Source organism: Mastigoproctus giganteus, chromosome 9 (assembly GCF_048544385.1).
Source record: "Mastigoproctus giganteus isolate SK-2022 chromosome 9, ASM4854438v1, whole genome shotgun sequence".
In the NCBI taxonomy this organism is placed as follows: Eukaryota; Metazoa; Arthropoda; class Arachnida; order Uropygi; family Thelyphonidae; genus Mastigoproctus; species Mastigoproctus giganteus.
The window spans coordinates 190,605,506-190,623,940 of NC_143583.1; the positions used below are offsets into that span (position 1 = coordinate 190,605,506).

The following is an 18,435-nucleotide window of genomic DNA, read 5'->3' on the forward strand; positions in this document are numbered from 1 at the left end:
CTTCTGAGGAGATTGAACCTTATGTGTTGTATTTAGAAAAACTTTGTAGTATGTTTGGTTCCTGTGGTTTGGTGGTGGCTGTAGACTCCAATGCTAACTCCCCGTTATGGGGAGGAAGAAATTTGGATGATAGAGGTTTGATAATTGAAGAATGTTTAGCTAGAACAGGAATAGAGGTAGTGAATGTTGCAGGACATGGTCCAACTTATTCAGCAGTGTGTGGTCAGTCTTACATTGATTTTACTCTTGCTACATCAGCTATATTTAGGAAAATAAAGAAATGGAGTATTTTTGAAGATTACACCACGAGTGACCATAACAGCATCTCTTTCATAATTGATGATAATGATATGAATAGAATGTATTATGATACAGGAAGGTATAATGTTAGAAATGTAAATTGGTCAGAATTTAATTTGGATTATAGAAACAAGGTAAGCCAATTGGATTGGTCTGGTTATACATCTAGGGAGTATGTGGAAAAATTTACTGAATTGTTACAAAAACTGTCCGCTAAGTATATGAAAATTAAGAAAAAAAGTGAACCGTCCAGTGATTTGGTGGACTAACGAGTTAAGTGACATGAGAAAAGAACTTTTTAAGAAGAGACATTTATTTCAAAGGTTGAGAAGAAATGGTGATAGTGATTTGTATGATATTGTTAAAAGACAATATTGTAATTGTAGGCGTGATTATGCTCGAGCTGTCAGTAGCACTAAGATTGCTTCATGGAAGAAATTTGTGGGTGAGCAAGGATCCAGGGATCCCTGGAATTCTATTTTTAAAGTTATTAATAACAAAGCAAGTCTCTCAGAAATTACGTATACGATTGGGCATGGTAACGAGGAAACCCGGACTTGGGGAGAATCTGTGGATATGATTGTGGAAGGTCTTTTTCCTGAAGATAGTCAAAATTTGGATTTTACACAGTTGCAAATGTTAAATGGATGTGTGGATTATAATTCTAATGAAATTGAAGTGGAATTTTCTATTATTGAAGTTGAAGAAGCGGTGAACAGGGCAAAGAGTGGAAAATCACCGGGCCTGGATAAAATTGAAGTGGAAATTATGAAGAGAACTTATAAGATATGTCCTATGATGTATGTAAATGTGTATAATAAGTGTCTTGATGATGGAGTTTTCCCTGCATGTTGGAAGATTGCACATGTAAAATTGTTAATTAAAAGTGTAGATCGTTTGTTAAATGAAACCGGTGCTTATCGTCCAATTGCCCTGTTATCTGTGTTAGCAAAAGTGTATGAACGCCTGATTATAAATAGATTAATGGTTAATTATGAAATCAGAGGTTTGATGTCTACAAACCAGTATGGCTTTAAGAATTTTTCAACAGAAGATGCTGCGCATGAATTGGTTAGATGTGTAGAGGGCAATGGGAATAGATATGTACTAGGTGTGTTTATCGATTTTAAGGGTGCATTCGACCGACTGTGGTGGAAAGGAGTAATGTATAGAATTAGGCAGACACAGTGTTCAAATAAGTTGTATGATGTATTTAAGAGTTACTTTTCTGATAGACAAATTGTAATTAAAACTAAGTATACTCAAATTGTTAAGGATATGTCTAGGGGATGTCCACAAGGCTCGGTGATTGGCCCCTTTGCCTGGAACATTGTCTTTGATGAATTTTTAAATGTGAATGTTCCTGGCATTATAAAAATTGCATACGCAGATGACCTGGTCCTATTGATAGAAGGTAATGCGAGATCACAGATTGAAGATAGAGCAAGTGAAGTGCTTAATGATCTTGCATGCTGGACCAAGAAGTATAAGTTGGAAATTTCAAAAGAAAAAACGGTCCAGATGTTACTGAAAGGGCGGTTAAGCCAAAATCGTCACCCTGTTGTGAAGCTTCTGGGCGATGCCGTTCGATACGTAAAAGCAACTAAATATTTAGGCTTGAAAATTGAAGAACGTTTATTTTTTACTGAACACGTTCGTTATTTAAAAGAAAAAATAAGTACTCTCTATGCTAAGCTCAGGAGGGTAATAAGAGTTGACTGGGGAATTAAAGGAAGAGCAGTAAATTTATTATACGAATGTCTTTTTATCCCTATAGTCACATATGCCTCTGGAGCTTGGGTACATAGGGTACCAATTAAGATAACTCAAAAATATCTATTGCAAGCTCAAAGATTTGCTTTGCTTGCGATTACTAGAGCGCGTCGAACGGTCTCGACAGAGGCTTTGCAGGTTATCTCTGGGAGAGTCCCTGCCCAGTATAATGCCCTTTTATCTGGATTATTATATTTCACAAAAAGAAATATAAGGAAAACATATTTTGGAATATCTTCATGTCCTGATGTAAATAAAATCTATACTAAATTTGATATTAAATTAGAAAAGATCAGGATAACTCAAGAAATAATGCAGATGTGGCAAATACAATGGGATAGTTCTGACAAGGGTCGTCAGACGTATCAGTTTCTACCTAAAGTAGATATAGTAAATAAAAGTAAAGTGTGGCTGCAATTTGGATTGCATGCCACCTTTTTATTGACTGGTCATGGGCTCTCTCTGAGATTATTTCAGCTTGGGTTGAGAGAGGATGGCTTATGTAGCTGCGGGCAAAATGAGACTTCAGAACATATAATGTTGCACTGTGTAAATTATACACAGTATAGAATGGAACTTAGTTTGTCCTTGGGAACTTTAGAGAAGGAGACCTTTCATATCATGTTCGCAGATAAAAGAATGTTTGCATATTTCAATAAATATGTGGAAAAGGTTTTCATTAAAAGAAGTATGCTAGATAGTAGAAGCCTGCCTCCCCGAGGAAGGGATGGTAACTCTCCTCATTAAGATCTATAGATACGTCAAAATAGATTTTTCTTACGAGAGGCTAAGTGGCACAACGATTTGGATTAATTGGATGTTTATATTATGTTTTGTTGCGTTATCGTATTTTAGTTCATAAATTGAATTCTATAAGACTCTGAAACATTATTCCCTTTAAGACATTAACCATGGATGGGCTTAGGCCCAGGGAATGGAATGCTTAAAGGAGGTTTAAATGTCCCTAACCTCAAATTTGTCATACACTGATTTCAAATAATTGTGCATTTTATTAATAAGAAAATAAACTCATCATCATGAACTTGATTCAGCTTAGGTCTTTTACGACCCGCTCCATTGTAGTCTTAGAAGTGGCCTTGATCTCGCCATTGTTGTCTTGGTTGCCCCACATCTCTCTTGCCTGTAGATTTGTAGTTAAAGGCTACTTTTGGGTTCATTCTTTCTACGTGGCTGATCCAATTTTTCTGATACTGTTTTATGTCTTTTACTGTTATCTACTTTTAATTTCTCATAAATATATGATTTTCTTTGATGATCTCTAGTTTTTGTATAGAATTAGGCAGACACAGTGTTCAAATAAGTTGTATGATGTATTTAAGAGTTACTTTTCTGATAGACAAATTGTAATGGTCTTAAAAAAATAATAATGGTCTTAAAAAAAATCTCATTTGTGCTGCTTCTAGTTTTTGTGCATCTTTCTTATTTATTACTCAAGTCTCACAGCTGTAGAAGAGGGCTGATTTTGAAGTGATGTGCAGTTGTAATTTTGTTTCAGTTGTCATTTGTTTTCCAAAGTGGCATTTAATTGTTTCATTCATTTCATTGTATTTTAGTGTGCATGTCTTTATGTTCATTTGATATTAAATGTCCCAAATAAGTGAAATTAGATATTTGTTCTATTATTTTGTCATCAACAACAATTGTGACTCTTTGTATGTTTTTTTGAACATAATAATATTGAAAAGAGAATTTTAGACATTTATTTACGAATAATCACAGAAATACACTGCAGTCCATAAGAATCGCTCTTCACTGTGACCAATGTTTAAAATTAATATTATGTTATTAGATGAGTTAAAAAAAAAAAAAAAAAAGCAACAGCAACAAACAAATATGATGCCACAAGGTCTTCTATAACAGGTACTTCTATTTTGTTGGCCTGTCACGAACTTTAATTATTGCCTCATACCTCTCTGACACAGAGTGTATCAGATTCTTGATATGTACTGTTTAGTTCATGGAACCAGACAACGTTTTTTTGCAATATTATCTTGATGATGGCTTTTTAGCAACAATTTTCTGTCCTATAAAACTCCGGCAGTTTTCAATTGGATTCAGGTTCAAATTGGGACTATTTCCTGGACACAATAAAGATTGGATATGGCTGTCCTGCATAAACTTCTTCACCTTAAAAAAAAAAAAAAAAAACCACACACGGTTTAGCAGTTCCCGTATTAACAGGAACTGCTAAATATTCTGCCTATTCCATTGCTTGCTATGCATCTCCAAACCATCTGGCCCAATGGAAACTTTACTGTTAATTGAATACAGTCAGGGAAATAAGCTTTGTCAAATCTACACTGAATGTCATATTTATCTTCTGACTTGTGCAGGTTAAACATGGATTTATCAGAGAATATTACAGATTCCCATTGTTCAACTGTACAATTAGCATGTTTTTTAACCCAGGTTAGATGTTTTTTATCTCACTGATTTTGTCAATAATGGCCCCTTAAGGGATATGCTTTCAGGCCACTCATCACAAGCCTTTATCAGACAGTTCTATTAGCTGAATCTATCTTACATATCAATTTTAGGTCTGGGGAACTTTCATAATGATCATAGACATAGGTACTTCAAAACCCTGACCTGTGCGCTGCAGTACTTTTATGTGCCCAGGTTTTCTTTCCATTTCCAGTCACTCATTTCTTTTTAAGTAACCTTGACGCAGTTCACTGGCTACAGCCAACTTTTGCAGATAGAAAAGCTTTCTCCATCAAGAGCAATAATTATGCTTTCCTTCCTTGAAGTTACCGAATGTATGCCATACTGTTGCTGAACAGAACTGAACACAGACAGCAGCAAGTGGATGCTTTTATACACAAGTTGATTCAATATCAGATGATATTGAATTTTACAGATTTTACAGATGATGCAATAGTGTCTTGAGATGACATAATTTGAGCTATAAAGGGAATTATTAAAGCAACATTAAACTTTTAGAGGGTGATGCAATTTATGTAGCACCACTGTACATAAAAATACTTTGAAACGAATCCTCTTTACGTTACCTCTGAAATGCCCTGTGAACTTTTTACAAGTACTTTTCAGAAGTGCAATACTGATGATTCTAAGAAAGACAGGAGCTGCCCCAAGCAAATGCAATCTTCATGGAAAAAGAAAAGTGCTTTAAAGTCAGCTCCCCCCACTCCCCCAATATCTTCATTAATCCAGTATCACATGTACCACTGACTGGTTGTAGAATATGAAAGATAATACCTTTTATGAATCCTTTCACAAGAGGGTTTGCTGAATGTGAGCGGGATTCCATAGAGAATTTCTGTAGGCACAGGCTTTGGAGGAATGAATTTCTTCATGAAATTTTAAAAAAGTGAAAAATCTACACAAATGATTTTAAATATTAATTTCTTATTTTGATTTGACTGCCCAGTGTTAGAGGAATAAAATTAATCAAGACACCTATCTAGAATGGGACATGATAGAACCAAGAAGGATTACTTTGTGTATGTTTGGTGTAAACAGCCCAAGGAAATTAGGTGCGAAACTAGCTTTCTTGACTGGGAATTTATGAGAGCTTTAACAACATGGTGGATGCCATCGAAGGAAATAAAATGGGAACCCATCAGGCTCTCAGCTCCTACTCAAACTGCAAAGTCCTCACTTGTGCATAAGGCAAAAAAGCGGTGATCCCAAGGCAGAATGCACTGGTCCCAAATAGTAACTGTTGGTGACTACTGTGAGGCAAATGGGAAATATGCTTTGCAAAAAGGATAGGTGGAACAGGACCAGGGTATGTCTGCCAGGGGCAAAAAGTAGATGACATTATAGAGCAGATATCATCTCTCAAGGGAATGAAAGGTACTACTGTTGTACATGTGGGTACTAATGATATTAACAGTAGGAGATTTGAAGATTTAATTAACAAGTACAGGGCAAAGTTGGGAAAGTTGTGAGTCAGGATTAAAGTTGAAAGTGCCTGCAATCCTGCGCAGACACGAAGAGGAAGTACAAGCCGAGAGCCTTATCAATGGATTCTGCCGTGGAGAGACTGTTTTTACAGGGATGGAATACACTTCCACACACTAGCAAGACTTGTGGATTTATTGGATGACTATTTTCTACAACAGCATGTTAGGAAAGAAACAATACTCTTGATCTGATTATCAGCAGTGACAAGAGTATTGTTTCTTTCCTAACAATACTCTTGTCACTGCTGATAATCAGATCAAGAGTATTGTTTCTTTCCTAACAATACTCTTGATCTGATTATCAGCAGTGACTGTTTATGCATTAAGAACTTGTAGGTAACAGACCCTCTGGGTGGCAGTAATCAGTGTGATGATGTGGCCTTGATACAACTACCGACAAGGGTAAAGAGAAGGGATACAATTTCCATATGGACGACTACAGTGGTCTCAGACAGTTTTTAATTGAAGTTGCCAGCAGCAAATGCTAAATGGGAAGCATTCAGTGAAGTAACTGTAGAAACTATTAGATTTTTCATACCAACTAACAAATTTCCATTCCAGGCTTAGACCTAAATGAATGTCAGATGAACTGATGAGACTTGTGACTGGGAAGCAAAATGTGTGAGAAGCACAGAAATTATCTGGCGATACAGAAACCTATGGTAAATATAAACTAGTCTGTAGTAAAGTCACAAAGGCAGTTAGGCAGGCTAAAGGATAAGGGAGATGATGAGATCTCTGGAAAGAATGCCATGAAATGTAGCAAAGACTTCTTTACTTATAATAACATTAGAAGAGGTTTGAATCACAATGGCACACTTGACAATGATGGTTTAACTGTTGATGATCCTATCCAGGTTGGTGACAAACTGAATACATTTTGTATCTACATTCATGCACAAGTTGTTTACTGAGAGGTTTTGATTTGATTTTGGTTTTAATGGCGCAAAAACAACTAAGGTTATACTGCGCCAGGAAACAATTAAAATATCATCAAAGATAAATTCTGGTAACCTTTAAAAAGGTTACCTCATCAAATTGTTATTTATATATGTGTGTATATATTAATAGCTTGTAAAAACTTAAAAACTGCCGACACGTGGTCGTTGTCTGATAAAATCTGATTTACTGAGAGGAATCCGAGAAGTTCATCAGAATCTTACAGAGTTAAATGATTTGTGATAACTGAGATGAAACTGGAAAAGGAATTGTTAAAGCTCAACGCATAAAAGGACTTGGGGTGGATGGGGTCTGTTCAATTATATTAAGGGATGTAGCAAAGGAGGTAAGCAAGCCCATAGCCATAATTATGAGAGCTTTTCTGGATTCAGGAAAGGTTCTTATGGAATGGAGATGTGCAAATGTATTCCCAATTCACAAAGGGGGATCAAGGGGTGACATGAATAATTACAGATCTGTTAGCTTAACTTCTATTCTTGGAAAATAATGAAGTCACTGGTTAAACATTTAATGCAGCACCATCTAGATATGAATGCAATTATACTCATCACAGCATAGATTTGTTAAGGGGCAGTCTTTTCTGATCAGTCTGATTGGATATTATGATGCAGTGACCAAAAGAGAAAAATAATTTTGATACCATATACTTTGATTTCAGGAAGGCTTTTGATCCTGTTGCACATAAAAGACTACTGTACAAATTGCAGCAATTTGTCATTAAGAGTAAGTTACTGCTCAGGATAAAGGGATGGTTAAGTGGGAGAAGACAAAGAGTTTATTAATGGATAATCCTCACCTCAAGCCTCACATGCTCACCTTTGTTTTAGGAGATTTCAACATGCCCTCCCCAAGACACGAAGCTGCCTTTGCTATTAGCAGTCTTCCAGGGTTCAGTGCCGGGCCCATTGTTGTTTTCTGTATTTATTAATGATATGGATGAAGGTATCAGGCCTAATGTCTAAATTTGCAGATGGCAAGCTGCTGCTACAAGATCTAAACAAATTAGGCTGATGTGCTGAGATACGGCATTCAAAGTTTAATACTCATAAATGCAAGGCACTGCATATGGGTAGCCGTAATCCCAAATTAACATGCCAACCGTGTGATACTTCAATCACGAACTGGCGGTAATTGTGCACAATTACCCCCAGTTCTCTGAGCAATGCTGACAGGACAGTTACTTCACGGAGCTTTGTCCATGACATACAGGAACTTTACTAGCAGGGTTGTTGTTTGTTTGTTTAAGGGCTTTACGGTGCAAGGACAGCAAAGGCCATAATGCGCCTAACTATGGTGATTACTAGCAGAGAAAAGAAAGCGATTATCCAGTGTATAAGGCACTGGTTAGGCCACATCTTGAGTAATGCACACAGGCCTCACTTCAGGAAGGATGTAATCTGCTGGAACAGGTGTAGAGAAGGGCAATGAGATTGGTGAAGGGAATGAAAAGGTGTGTGTGGGGGGGGAGTCTTACCAAGACAGACTTCAGTTCTGCAAACTGCGGCACACCTTGAGAGTAGGCACCTGCAAGGTGATCTCATCACGGTTTTTAAGGCTTTGAATGGATTGAGCAAGCTTAATGCCGATGCCATTCTTCCTCTTGTTCAGACTACACATGTGAGGTGGCATAAATTAAAACCGAGGAAGAATGGTTGCAGGATAGATGTGAAGGTTTGCCTTCAGCCAGTGGGTGGTTGACTGTTGGAATAAATCTCTTCTGGAATTCTTTCAAATTTGGCTATTGCAAGCCAAAATCAAACAGATGCAATGTCCTCCTCTAATTTTTAGAGGACATTAAGAGTTTTATTATGCCATATAATATTAACTAACTAATATTAGTTGGAAACATAGATAAGCAATAGCAATACAAACAGGACTAATTTTGAAATAATTCAAATGAAATGACCCTGAAAAAAAAAAAAATGGAGATTTATCTACGCTTATACTTAAAAGTTTGAATCACAGAGTACGACAACAGTTTTCGTATTTTTTTTTTTTTTTGTGTGTAACAAAGGTTTAATATAAAAAACAACACTACTGAAAAAATTTTCTGAAAAATTTACAGCACAAAAATAGATGGTTAATATTAAAAACTATACCGATTTTTCCTCAAAATATCCTCCACGAGATTTTTTACTGCCTTATACAGATATGGCATTCTGGTAATTTATTTTATAATAGTGTCATGACTAACATAATTCTAAACAATCTGCAAGGCTCCCATAAAAGCTCTATTTAATCAGGTGGGTGGGGGGAGGGTGTCCACACTATAATTTGCAACATTGCCTCCTGTTGTTTAATTGCAAAGTCCCTCCAAAGTTTAGAGTTGTGCTTTGGATCATTGTCTTGTTGCCATATATAAAATTTCTCCCACAAAATCGAAATCCAGAGGACAGTGCATTATGTTTAAGAATATTTTTATAGCTTTCTTTTCTTAAAATTCCTTCAATTCTGACACAATGTCACCTACTCCTGAAAAACAAGCAATCCCAGATCATGATGGAACCACAACTCCTCTCGACTGCAGGCACTAAAGAATGTAGCACACCATTTTTATTCAGTTGACTGTCTCACAAATCCATGTTTAATCCAAGAATTTCAAATTTGGACTCATTCACCATAGTACATTTTCCCATTTTTTAATTGTCCAATGTTAGACCCTTATCACAAGCAATTTTCTTTTGATTTTCCAGGTTTTAATAAGGGATTTCAACGCGCAAGGCATGAACGGTATCGTTGCAGTGGCTAGACAGGATTCTGACTTAGAGACATTCAGTCATAATCACACGGATGGTAGCGTCGCACCATTGGTCACTTGACCAAGCACATGTACCAAGTGTCCGAACCTGCGGTTCCTCTTGTACCGAGCAGGATTACTATCGCAACGACTAGTCATCAGTAGGGTAAAACTAACCTGTCTCACGACGGTCTAAACCGATTTCTATAGATTTCGGACTGCTACATGAGGTCCTGCTTGTTTAAGATGAAGTTTTACAGTAGATGTAGACATGGGAGTTTCTCTGTTTCTAATGAACCCAGCTAGGATTTCAGATGCAATAATTGTCGATTGAGTTTAAAAATAAGTGTTATGGTCTTATCTTGTGCTTCCCTATTAACGTGAAGTTTTCCTGATCATCAAATGTTAGTTTGTACTCCTTTAATGAAAAACCTAGTTTTTTTTGCCAATATTTCTTATGGAATAGCTTTCTCTAAACAGTTCATAAGCCTCAAGCTATGGAGGAGTCTAGACTATGTATAAATATAGTGCAAATGCATCAGAAATACATAGCTATATCTGAATAAATCAGAATATTAGTAAAACGGCATCGTTTTAAGTTATATCTCATATTGTGAATACCTTCACAACGAGTTGCCATGTTACTTCGAATAAGTAACTCTTCACCTAAGGAGAAAACTAATGTTACTTATTCTCAGATGGATACCACCACCCAGACGGCACCGTTTCAGGGCTATTTGGCCCTTCTACGGTGGGTGGGTAGGTACCCGAGTGATGCAATGATGGCAAAACAGTTATGAAGTATAACTCCACAATATGAGAGATGCCTGATGGTGTATTATGATGGTGTTCTCATATTGTGGAGTTATACTTCATAACTGTTTTGCCATCATTGCATCACTCGGGTACCCACCCACCCACCGAAGAAGGGCCAAATAGCCCTGAAACAGTGCCGTCTGGGTGGTGGTATCCATCTGAGAATAAGTAACATTAGTCTTCTCCTTAGGTGAAGCGTTACTTATTCGAAGTAGTGCAATATCATGGCAACTCGTTGTGAAGGTATTCACAATATGAGATATAACTTAAAACGATGCCGTTTTACTAATATTCTGATTTATTCAGATATAGCTATGTATTTCTGATGCATTTGCACTATATTTATACATAGTAAAACACTCTTTATAAATGAGGGTATTCAATTTTATAAGTTACAGCTTTTACTACTCAATTTATATTACTGTCAAACACTCTAAAATTATCTACAACATTCTAACATATTCAGGAATCTTCTTGAATATTCTAGAAATTTCTTAATGTTTTTTAAATTATAATTTCAGTTTTTCGATTTTTATACATAAGAGAAAATATCTGAATAAAAAATGGTAAAGGTTGTTGGCTTTAAAACTTTTAGGTGGGAATGTATGTACTCATAAGAAGGCTAACAAAAATTAGTTATACTTTAGGGTTGTTTTTTTTTACCCCCATCACTCTTCAGATTTTAGCAGAAAAAATACCTCCCACTTTTCTAGTGTATAAGTGGAAAATATTTTTATTCACTTCTCTTTCGAAGCTCTATTGTATTTAATTACAAAGCTTTTTAAAATATCAGAAAGTTAATGAATAATTGATAAACAAATAGTACAAGAATATTTGATGCTTTGCTAATTTAAATACAAAGATTTAAAATGTTGCAATCTGATAAAAACAGCTTACCTTAGCATCTTAGAACGTGATTTCTCAGCCTTCTTCTTATGAATAAATTCCATGAGTACTCTCTTATTCTTAAAGACATTTCCTTTGGCTTTCATATACAGACTATGATAACTAAAAAAAATTAAAATAATTTTATTAAAAAACATAACACTGTTACAAAGATGGAAGAAATTAGATACCAGTTCAACTTATACAAAGTGTCAAAATCAACTAATCAATCTAAATTTTTTAGTGAAGAAATCCTAATGTTATGTTGTAAAGCACAAGGGCATCCTTAAAAAACTTTTGTTTGCTTTGTCAAGGCCAATAATTATTAGCGATAGTTTAAATACTTCTGAAATAATTACAAACAAAGGCAATTAGCTAGAGCAGGAAGAAATGCCAGATTGCTGTTTTTGAAAATAATGATGGTGAGGAGAGCATTTTTCACCCCACCCCTGACATTTTTTTTTTTAAAATTTATAAATTACAAATAAAATTGCCACAGTTCTAAATTCTGGGAATGTCCATGTTCTAGTTTTAAAGAAATCTTTCAGTTGATAACACCACATTAAAAGCATACTGACTGCTTATCATATGTTCTGATTTCTTTCCCAACAAGTGCGCTTTCAGTGTCATACACATCTGAAAGATGGACAGAAGAATGTCTCATCCCGAATCAACGTACTCAGTCAGATTACCTATTTGTGGAGACACACAATGTTGGGGATTTCAGCAAAGCAGGAGGCAGAGATTACTGATTATTCTTCACATTGGACTAATGCAAGCAGTGGAGCTCTCTAAGGATCTGACTACACTTGTTTTTGATTTTCCTTAAAGCACTGACATTAGCATTAGCAGAGGCATACGATGCAAGAATGCAAGATTATACAGCATCAGCAAAAAAAAAAAAAAAAAAGCCTCTCCCATCCATTACACTACAATCCATTACAATATACACTACAAAAGTTTTTTCTTAAGCTGTCAACTTTCACAACAATAGATAGAAGTTTGTTCCAGCAAACAACAATCCGCTGGCTAAAGGCAAATTTTTACATTTCTGTTCCACAAATGTCTTTCCTCAATTTGAATTTATGCCCCTCAATTCAATTTGAATTTATATCCTCCGGTGCAGAAACTGAACAAGAGGAAGAATCCCATCAAACCATATACACCTGAAATCAGATCACCTCACAGGTGCCTAAGTCTCTAGATGCTGCAATTTTCAGAGGTTACTGTTACCAAGAAAGGCTTGGTAACAGCAACCTTTTGTTTCACTCACTACTCTCATTGCCCTTCTCTGTACCCATTCTAGCAGCCCTACATCTTTACCAAAATGAGGCATCCAGACATGTATGCAGTACTCGAGGTGTGGCCTGACCACTGCCTCAGACAAGGGGATAATCACTTCCTTATTCCTGCAAGCAAAATTCTTATATCATTGACAAGACCCCACAAGCAGATCTACTCTTGCAGCCTGTATGCACTGCTCAGAAAATTTGACATCTGACCGCACAGTTATCCCTCAGGTCTTTTTCATTTTCCACTACCCTGAGTGTAGTAACATACCAACTGTATGTTACTACACTCAGGTATGTGTTGGTATGTTACTCTGGGGTTACTGCTACTCATATGCAGCACTTTGCATTTGTCAATGTTAAACTTCAGTTGCCACCGATGAGCCCACCTGCTCAATTTTTCTAGATCCTGCTGTATTAGCATACCGTCCTTACTGTCATTAACAACCCTGCCCACTTTCGTATCATCTGCAAACTTGGACATTAAGCCTGATATACTTTCATCAATATCATTGATAAATACAGAAAACACCAATGGGCCCAACATGGACTCCTGGGGAACTCTACTAATAACATTAGTCCATGAAGAGCAGTGTCCACTGATTACCACTCTCTGTCTTCTCCCACTCAACCATCCCTTTATCCACAGCAGACAGCACTCAATGCAATATTGCTCTAACTAGAAAAAGTAGTCTTCCGCATGCAACAGTATCAAAAACTTTCCTAAAATCCAAGTATATAATATTAAAATAATTTTTTTTGCATCCAGTTCCTTTGTGACCACATCATAGTATCTAATCAAATTGGTGAGGCGAGACTTCCCCTTAACAAACCCATGCTGCGTCTAAACTATAAACTGCAGTCTTGTCTAGATGATCCTGCAGTGCTTCTTTAACCAGTAACTCTATTTTCCCTGGAACAGAAATTAAACTGTCAGGTTTGTAATTACTGATGTCACCTTTCGTTCCCCCTTTGTGAACTGGGGATACATTTGCACATCTCCAGTCTGTGAGGATTTCCCCCGAGTCGAAGGATGCCTTCATAATCATGGCTAAGGGCCAGCTTACTTCCTTTGCTGCCTCCTTTAATATAACTGGATAGATCCCATCCACCCCAAGTGCCTTCCTTATGTTTAACTTCAGCAATTTCTCCTCCACTTTACTCTTAGTTATTACAAAATCATTTAACTCCCTGTTAGAGTTTGATAAACACCTGGCCTCCACTTCCCTACATTATTCCTCACATGTGAATGTTGATGCAAAATACTCATTCCGTTTGCCAGCTAGCAGAGCAGAATCATCAACAATTGAACCACTGATATCAAGTGGACCAATCTGATTCACCCCATTCATCCCCATAAGTAAGTCTTTACTGTTTTTCTTTGAATCCTTTGCCACAGATTTCTTGTAATTTGCCTTAACCTAACCTCCTTTGTGACTTGATTACAGACTATTTCTTTTATCTACCATATACACCTTGACTCCTGATAATTTATATGCATCTCATGCATTTTTCTTCTCTGCCACAAGTCTCATTAGAGACTTGTGGCAGAGAAGAAAATCTGACATCCATCTGGGATTAAAACTTGAACAGTATTTCTTAGTTGGTACGAAAAGCCTAGTAGCTTCCAAGATTAATTCCTTGAATGCTTCCCATTAGAATTTGCTGTTGTTAACACCATCTCTTCATAGAATTTAAAAACTGTCTGAGACCACTGTAGTCACTTTTACAAAAGCAAAAACCCTTCCCTTTACCCCTGATGGTAGTTACATCTTTGAGTAAATGCCACATCAGTACATTGTGGTCACTGCCACCTAGTGGTTCCTTTATCTGCAGATTCTCAATGCATGAATAATCACTGCTGATAATCAGATCAAGAGTATTACTCCCTCTGGTTGCCTCTTGAACAAGCTGCTGTAGAAAACAATCATCCAATAAATCCACAAAAATCTTGCTGGTGTGCAAGTGACCAAGGAAGTTCCAGTCTATATCTGGGAAGTTAAAATCCCTAACAAGACAATCTGACTTAGTGGTATCACAGTGAGGGAGATTTACAGACCAATGTGAATCAGGAATATCGCTCTCTTGAAGTATGTTATCAAAATCAATATCCAGGTGTGAAGCAAATCTTTTAGTCTAATGCCAGCTGGTGTATTTTCAGTAGGTTTACTGTTATGCGTAATGGTCGAACAGGATGGCTTTGAATTTTTGCTGCCTAATTTAGAAGCAGCATTTTCCTTCTAAGGTGAAGTGGAGGTTCGTGTGCCTCTACATACAGACTCTGAACAGGGGATGTTCTAAATGTGCCCAGAGCAGTATGAAGAGCACTGTGTTGGATGGTATTAAGTCTGATTAATGCACTTTCCCTAGCTGAATCATATACGATAGTCCCATAGTCTAAACGAGACCTGATAATAGCACAATACAAATGTAATAGTGTATCTATCACAGCTCCCCACATCATAGGAGAAATGGACTTAAGTATATTAAGTTTCTTTAGACAAACAATTTGGAGGTATGTAATATGTGAAACAAAGTTAAGTTTGGTGTCCAATATTAAACCTAGGGAACGAAGATTACTGGCGAGAGGGATCATATGGTTTTTCAATCTAAGTTCTGGTTCTGGGTGTAGCTTATGTTTTTTTGCGGAAGTGAACTGCAATTGTTTTTTGTTCTGATAAATGATATCCATCCTGCAGTGCCCATGTCTCGAACTTATTTATGGAAAGTTGCAGCTGTCTTTAAATGGTATGAATATTTTGTGAATGGCAAGATATAGTAAGATCGTCAGCATACATATATAGTCCTACAGTATTGGGGATGTTGTGTATTATGGTATTTAGGTCTAAGTGAAAAAAGGTAGAACTCAGTACTGATCCTTGTGTGACACCTTCTTCTTGAGTGTAGGACCGAGAAAGTACAGATAGCGGACCTGAAAGGTTCTGTGTTGAAGAAAATTTCTAATGAATTCTGGCAAGTGCTCTCGCAATCCTATGGAACGAAGTTCTCTCAATATGCCATACTTCCAGATAGTGTCGAAAGCCTTTTCTATATCGAGACTTACCATTACAAGATGTTCATTTTTGACATAAGCATTATGGATGTTAGTCTTGGCTTTCACCATTAGATCCAAAGTGGTTCTGTTTTGTTGGAATCCAAACTGATTGTCGTTCATCAGTGCTTTAGTTTTAACAACACAGGTAAGCTGTCTATGTATCATTCTTTCTAGGATTTTACTTTCTCTAACCAGCTGCCTAGCTGGTTAGAGAAATAGGTCGGTATTTTTCTGGAAGTGAGTGATCTTTTTCTGGTTTAGGAATGGCTAAAATGATGGAGTGATGCCAGGAAGATGGATATGTACCTTCAAGAAAAATTTGATTATAGAATAGTAATAGCAAATTCAAGGCCGTACTACTTATGTTTCAGCATTGCATAATATATTCCATCAGGTCCAACTGCACTGTTTGGTAGCCTATTTAATGCTGTCTGCAGTTCAAATAGGTTAAATGGTTGATTATAGACAATATATTGGGTAGTATGGAATTTTATTTTGTACCGTTCAGCTGAAGCTTTGATTTTAAGAACATCTAAAGTGGCAGATGTTTGGTAGAAAGCATTTCCCATTTAATTGCCGAATCTTTTTCCAGATGAGATGACTGCCAGTATCCTTTGTAATAGTGGAGGCAAACTGTATTCATGATTCCTTTTTGGCTTTTCTTCTAATTTGTCTAGCTTTTGACCTGAGCCTTTTATATTGAAGTAGGTTGTTGGTAACTTCCGGAACAGATTCCAGGCTTCATTCCACCAGTGTTTAAGGTTTTTGTGTTTACATGTGGAGGCTTGAAGTATTGCTTCTGAGGCTATGGTCAGTATTTGCCTGGTAATATGCTCTGTGACATCATCAATGGGTTGTACTCTGATCAATTGGCTATCAAAATAAAGGTGGGTTGAAAACTTTTCCCAATCTACTCTGGAAAATTTCCACTTTACCCAATGATCTGGGCATGGGGTTTGTTTGTTATTTGGTTTTTAGGAGCATTAGCAACCAAGGCCATATTGCTCCGGGGATATGCGGTGGTCATTCCTTGACCTTTCCGCATTCTCCATATTTGGTGGTCACAGGATCGAACCCCGGTCTAATCAAGAAGCGCGTGATATGCACTGCTGCTCCTGCATATGATGGGGAAGCAATCACTATTGTGTGGGTCGTTTAAAACTGTCCATTCCGTACTGGGATACAATATGGGGGAACACCAGAGTTAAATCAATTGCTGACATAGATCCAGTGGGAAGGTGAGTATAAGTATTTTCACCACTGTTCAATAATGTTAGATTCAGTTGTCTAGTATCATCTCTATCAAGTGTCCTCTATTGTCCATGTGGTCAGATCCCCACAATGGATGATGAGCACTGAAGTCACCAAGGATACAAAAAGGTGGTGGTATTTGTGTTACGAGGTCTTCTAGTTCTTAGGTGGAAGGTACAGAAATACTAGTTAGAATTTGCCCAACTGATAAACGTACAGCAACAGCTTCTAAGTGGGTCTGAAGTGGAATGTTTCTAAAAGGTATTTTAGTCAACTAGAATCATGAATGATTTTTTGACCCACAGTTAGGATAATTGGTTTCGCCTCTGCACGTTGTCTGGGAGTAACCAAACATTTGGCACTTGAAACATCTTAAAGGGTTTGGAATGTATGGCCGGATATGGCAGTGCAGGTAGCCTGCTTTAACTGAGGTCGGCAAATGTGGTGTACACTAAAGGTCAATATAATATTACATGTTGGGACAAGCTTATCATCCTTCCGTACCATAATTTGTCTTGCTTGAGTTACTTTCTGTTCTAGTAATTCCATGACTATCTCCTCTTTGGCGACATTCAATAAATCCCATTCACTTATCATTCCTTTTGAGGAGTTCATTGTGTTATGTGGTATGACTTTGATTGGGATTCCGCTTATAGAGGACATTTTTAATAATAATTCAGAATGCCGTGCTTGCATGGTCTCAATTAAAAGATTTCCTGACTGGAGCCTTTTCACCATTTTTGGTGTACCAGCTGCATTCTCAAAACATCGGTGGATGACAAAGGGATTGCCATGCCATCACGATCGTAGCTATGTACCCCCGATTTATGATATTAATCCGTTCCAGAGAGACCACAGCATTGTGAAAATATCGTAATGTGAACCGAATAACACACTGCTTTTTGGTAATTCGTTCCACAACCCAGGAAGCTGAAATTTTTGCTATATAATTCTCTGAAAGATCATTTTTATAGTGTAAATTGTATTACAATTCAAATCATTGTTTGTTTGTTATTTGGTTTTTAGCAACATTAGCAACTAAGGCCACATTGCTCCAGGTATATGCGGTGGTCATTCCCTGACCTTTCCGCATCCTCCGCATTTGGTAGTCACGGGCTCGAACCCCGGTCTAACCAAGAAGCGTGTGCTATGCACTGCTGCTCCTGCCCACCTGGCTATGGAGGTGCCTTCAAATCATTAAAATGCACTACACTTGTATTGTTATCATATGTTCCATTATAAGAATCAATTTTGAATGGCTTTGTGATATTTTTCTAAAGCACATTTCTGGAGGTCACTACCATAAAACAATAAAACCAATCTGCACTTTCTGGTTTATTGGGCTTTTCTGTTACTGCAAGCAATAATAAATGGGTAGTAAACTCGATGTTATTGCATTTGCAAAAATACTGAAAGTGT

The 18,435-nt window shown here is 37.0% G+C and overlaps 1 protein-coding gene across 1 annotated transcript in view; it reads right to left on the reverse strand.

The window, feature by feature from the left end:
- The window catches only part of LOC150080974 (large ribosomal subunit protein eL19-like), a 101,209-nt gene that overhangs the window by 20,150 nt on the left and 62,624 nt on the right, over positions 1–18,435 (reverse strand). The window contains exon 4 of the mRNA XM_090382014.1: positions 11,434–11,544. Within this exon, the coding sequence (XP_090238140.1) occupies positions 11,434–11,544 (111 nt within the window). The remainder of the gene's footprint in view (positions 1–11,433; positions 11,545–18,435) is intronic.